Raw genomic sequence first — 5,248 nt, forward strand, 5'->3', positions numbered from 1 at the left:
TGAGGAGCAGTTAACCATAGTCCTCAGAAAGCCCCCAGAGTTTAGAACGCCAACACAAAGATAGAGGAAGGTAACGGACATCTGACCAAAAAAGAGGGACATCCAGCGGAATTTCTGGCGGCAACAGAGCAATCCAGTGAAAGTGAAAACGTCATGGCTATAGACTACTGTACACCCAACTGCTCTACTTCTTTTATCATTTCTCTGCTGGACTGCTAAAGACTTTACACTCTTGTATATCTGTAGACATTTAAATTTAAAGGGGTTTACAAATAACCAAAACACCTGATGCTACATGGTATTGTCTTTTGAGATGCTCCTTGTGCTTTGTTGTGGGTGAGACTGTCAGACGTCCTGATTCCACTCCAATGATGATTGTTGAGGTTGGAATTGTAAAGCAGACATGCATGTCTTTATGTCTTGGCAGGCATGGTGAAAGTCTACCTGAAGGATACTTATTGATGCCATTTTCCTATGAATGGAAAATGTCCTCATGCTAAAAGCAACACTAGAAAACTTTTCCCGCTTCGGTCCCCATACCTACAGGTTGGCAGCGTAAATGTCCCCTTATGTCTCATTCAAACTACAGATCCACTACCCGACCTGACAAACTTGCATAGTGCGGTTTTAGCCGGTAGAGAGTGCCGTTCACCCTGTGACGAGTTGATGAACCACTGAAACGACATTAGGAACATTATTTTAATTTACAAAAAGTTCTCTTGTGTTGCTTTAAGACTCCTCACCACATCTTATAATTTCTCAATGTTCATTAATGATGCATCAGGCGTAGCTATAATTTCCGAAGTGAGAGGGACAGATTGTTCAGGAGGAGGATTTTTATTGAAAGATCCTCTCCCATTTGTCTCACCAAATCACAGATTCCAAGTAGCCTACATCTCTCATTCATGATATATAGAAACACTGATATTACCATAAACCGTTCCACACTGATTTACTGCTGCGCCTTGAACATTTTGGCTCTAATAGCCCAAATTTGGTGGCCTCTGGCGCATTTTAATGCCACTATTCTATCATATACAGTATTGCATATTGTAAGAAGTTTTCTTCCCTATATTTCTTTGTATATATTTTGAGTACCGTATATATTATTTAATTATTCCCTATTTCTATACAAGTCTATCAATCAACTGACATAAAATGAGTAACATGCATGTTGCGTAGCACACATGTTGTAAATGCGGGGTACAGAGAGCACCAACAAGAAAAGTGCATGTGACATGACATGTCCCTCGCGTACAATGTGTCCACCAAGCCTTAGCAGATCAGAAAATGGATCATTAAGCTGATTGCAGGGACAGCTACAGATGGGACAAAGATAAGAAACATACAGGAACCCAGACAAACACTCATAGTAACGTTCTATATATGCTACATATACTGCTGATCAACAGATTTTCTGTCATTAACAGAGACATCCTCCTTGTCCCCTGCAGGCTGCAGCGGGGAAGCTCTCAGTGGACGGGTTGCTGCAGAACTCCAGCTCTGAGTTGCAGGACATGATGAGACGCCTGGGCTCCAATTCAGAAGACCGCTCTCGCCTCACTGCCGCCCTCTCCTGTCTGAAGAGTGCAAATGACACAGGTCAGGGTTTCCACGAGTTTCACCATGTCAAATTTAAGATTTTTTAAAGACATTTTTAAGACCATTATGAATGATATTTAAGACCTATATCTTAACAACCAATTGTCCAAAACAATTCCCCGATTTGCTCACTGGTATTGTAGGACTGGTGTCTAGATTGGCTACAATATACTGTACGTTGTTGCATGTTTGTGGTCGTAATACAGCACATTATATTTGGACAAGCGACAGAAAGAACTAGAAGACCACAGAATAAAGAAAAAAAAACATTCTAAAGCGCTGCACGAGCATTTGAGTCAGCATTAGAGGTAGCGTTGCATTGATGTAGGAAAATGAAGACCTTTTAAAAATGATTTAAGACCTAGAACATAATGGACAGTAAGCATGATCGATCCGCGTACAGTACAGGCCTTATTTGATAAAAATCTATGCATTTTCATGTTATTTCTGACAATTTGATAAACAAAAACATATAGTATGCTAGAGTAAATGAAACCCCAATTTAAAAAAAACTGGATAAAAAACAATAATATTTAAACACTGTAGTAAAAATCACTGACTCTGTACAGTAAAACTGAGATTAGCAGTTATATTCAAGTTGATGTTCTGCTTGTTCAACGGTTGTTCGATGAATTGCTTTTAACCACATTCGAAGAGGATTTAAATAGTTATTTTTATTCTAAATTCTTATCATTTTGCTGCTGGTGATTTACCTTTGGGGCTGGCGAAAACCACTTCATGGGGGGCGCCAAAAAAAAGCCATCTTGGTTTAATATTTTACAGATACTTGATTTAAAATCAGAATAGGATTACCAACCCAGTATAGCAGCTACCAGAATGCCAGGTTCCCTGTGTGCGATTTATAGTAGGTTTATAGAAGTTTGAGGAACTGAAAATCCTGACATAATACTAAAGTCAACTAAAGTGCATTGTTTGTTTGATTTTTAAAACTGATGACACTATTCCTCAGCTGTTTTTCCAAACCTCAAAGCTGGATTGCACAGAACATTTAGCTACGAATGAGTAAGTGTCTGTAGTTATTTTATTTGTGCTACCCTGCTGGACGGCTCCTCTCCAACACAATCAACCACAACTGGATTGTTGCTTTATCGTCTGGCAGTAGTAAGGGGGGGAGACATGCAGGAAATCATCACAGGGCAGATTTGAACCCTGGACTTATGTATTTCTCAGTACATGTGTGCCTGCTCTACCACTGAGCCAACCTGGCCACAGCGCAATTTGTATCTTGTCTTAATTAATCTTAATTCATGCTATTTCAAAACTTGCATCTTCTATCTAATTTGCTACTTCCATCCATTCTAACAATGCTTTTATTCCATCTTTGGTTTTATCCTTATGTTTCTTCCCGCTTTCATTCTTTTATTTTGTATTCTTGTTTATTTTACTGTTAAACACTTTGTAACAATATTAATAAATAATTATTTTATGTAGTACTAGTACAATGACTCTTTAGTGTTCTATGCACATTATACTATAGCGTGTACTACACTTGAACTTGACTACTAGAAGGTATTTACCAAACTGTTGTTGTTAAAGGTAGCTGAATTAAATTCAGATGGGGTTATAGTATATTTAAATTATGCATTCGTTTAATACAGGTTTTTGGCAGGGTTTGAAAATAGTCAAACATTTCTTAATTAAAATTCTAGGCCTCAAAAAGTCTTGGCCTAAGAATTGTGTTCTAGGTCTTAAATCATTTTAAACAGGTCTTAATTATCCCAGGTCATGCAACACTACCTCTAATGCTCTTTTTTCATTTATTCTGTGGAGTTGTAGTTTTTTCTTTCGCTAGTCCAGATATAATTTTGCTGGGTTATGACTAGAAATGACACCAACATGCAACTTATATTGCAGCCAATCAGCTTTTGCGTTATTGGTGCGAGTCTCTTTTGGATTGTACCACAGACATAAAACCGATTTTGTTCTTTAGGTTTGGGGAAGTTTAGCGATACTTGGCTTGTAAACAACTGAATTTAGGGCTAAGTTGATGTTGTGATAAATGTCTTAAATTTAATTCATAATGGTCTTAAAAAGTCATCAATTTCACTTGTTAAAACTTGCAGAAACCCTGTAATAAAATTGATGTTATTTCACAAGTAACCATCCCAACCATGTTTACCACTCTCTAATTTGGGATCTTGACTCTTTGACTCCAGGAGTTGGCCCGAGGCCTGACTTTGGTTCCTGCAGCTCTGAGTCCCAACACGACAGTGATGCCTTCTCTCCCATCAGCTCTGGTAGTCCCTCCACCCCCCTGCCGCCCACCAGCACCCACGGCCGCTCCATCTCCATATCGGTGCTTCCTTGTTCAGATGGCGCCTTCACCCTGGAGCCAAGCCCCCCTCCGGCCACTCAAGCCTCAAAAACACGCACTACCATGCCCTCCCACACTCCACCCCAACCGTCCCGAAAACTGCTGCACCTGCTCCCCAACATCGCACTGACAAGGAGCAAGAGTCAAGAGTCCCAGCTGGCCAACCGCATCGAGGAGCCTGCTGCACACAAGTGGGTCTTAGAGTTGAAACTGCAGTCATGTGTATATGGTAAAGATGGTAGAAGTTCTGTTCTGCGTCCTTTCGCCTACTAAATATCAAACATTAATAAAAGAGAAGGACTGTTAAGACATGCATTATTGTATTCAGGTATAGCCTGTTATAAGGCAAACTTCCCTAAAAATGTGAATGTGTGACGCATGCATGTAGTATAGACTAGCTGACAAGTTCAGCTTTTAGTTCATTATTGTTCTTAATGAACTAGGAAGGAGAATGCTGGAGAAATTATTCCATATTATCTTGAAAATGTGAACAAAGTTTTCCCCATCCAACATTTAAACACACACATTCTATGATAAGCTTAGGGTCAAATGTGGATTTATAAGATGGGTGCTGGCCCCCAGTAAGAGGGCTCAGCCATGCAGCCAATTTTGTCCAGTGGCCACTTGCGGCATAACAATATCAAAAATTCCCCTGCAACAGGGAAAGGATTTTTACCCAAACAGGGAGTAGCGGAGTGGTAATCGGGAGAATCGTGACTTTTCCCAACAGGGCCGGTCTGATAATAGTTGTACATTGCAAGTTCTTAGCAACACCATCCGGCGGTCTGGTGTGCGGCCGCTAGAAAAATTGTGTAGCCTCTGCTTAACCCGTACTGCGGGCCACAGCAGCCTCTTATTTCAATACAAACAGGCTAATCAGAAAGTATGAACAAAGTGCAGGTCACAACCATGTCTAGGATTTTCAGAAATATGGGGGGATCAGTAATCGCCCCCTCCCCAAATGGCATGGCCCTGGTTGGCCCATGACGTAAAGCCATTGAACACCTTTTTTTTTTCCACGTCACGTTTGGAAGTCTGGTGGTAATGTTAACAGACAGTGTGTGAGTCTAAGGATGGAAAGGCAAAAAAGAAAAGGTAAAGGTGGCCCTGAAAAGGTCAGACCTGCTAGACCCTGCCTAGCGGGTAAAAAACACAATGTATGAGGTAGGTAGAAATGATGCCACATGTCCACTTTAAAAGTTTGTTTGGATCCTGGGAAAGTTCTGTTTCGGTACTCTATTCATATTTCAGATTCTTTTGGTTAAATCTGTAGCTGTGTGTAGCCAACTGTCTTGAGCAACCAAAGCTAGA

The 5,248-nt window shown here is 40.4% G+C and overlaps 1 protein-coding gene and 1 long non-coding RNA gene across 3 annotated transcripts in view; both read left to right on the top strand.

Moving 5' to 3' along the window:
- The window catches only part of LOC116695664 (uncharacterized), an 813,105-nt gene that overhangs the window by 508,601 nt on the left and 299,256 nt on the right, over positions 1-5,248 (top strand). The gene's annotated exons all lie outside the window — the stretch shown is intronic.
- The window catches only part of LOC116695603 (kinase suppressor of Ras 1), a gene marked incomplete at its 5' end in the record, with an annotated part of 81,929 nt that overhangs the window by 60,839 nt on the left and 15,842 nt on the right, over positions 1-5,248 (top strand). For both annotated transcript variants that reach the window (XM_032525990.1, XM_032525991.1), the window contains 2 exon segments: positions 1,455-1,602; positions 3,780-4,128. In XM_032525990.1, coding sequence (XP_032381881.1) covers positions 1,455-1,602; positions 3,780-4,128 — 497 coding nt within the window.

Source organism: Etheostoma spectabile, chromosome 9 (assembly GCF_008692095.1).
Source record: "Etheostoma spectabile isolate EspeVRDwgs_2016 chromosome 9, UIUC_Espe_1.0, whole genome shotgun sequence".
Taxonomy (NCBI): Eukaryota; Metazoa; Chordata; class Actinopteri; order Perciformes; family Percidae; genus Etheostoma; species Etheostoma spectabile.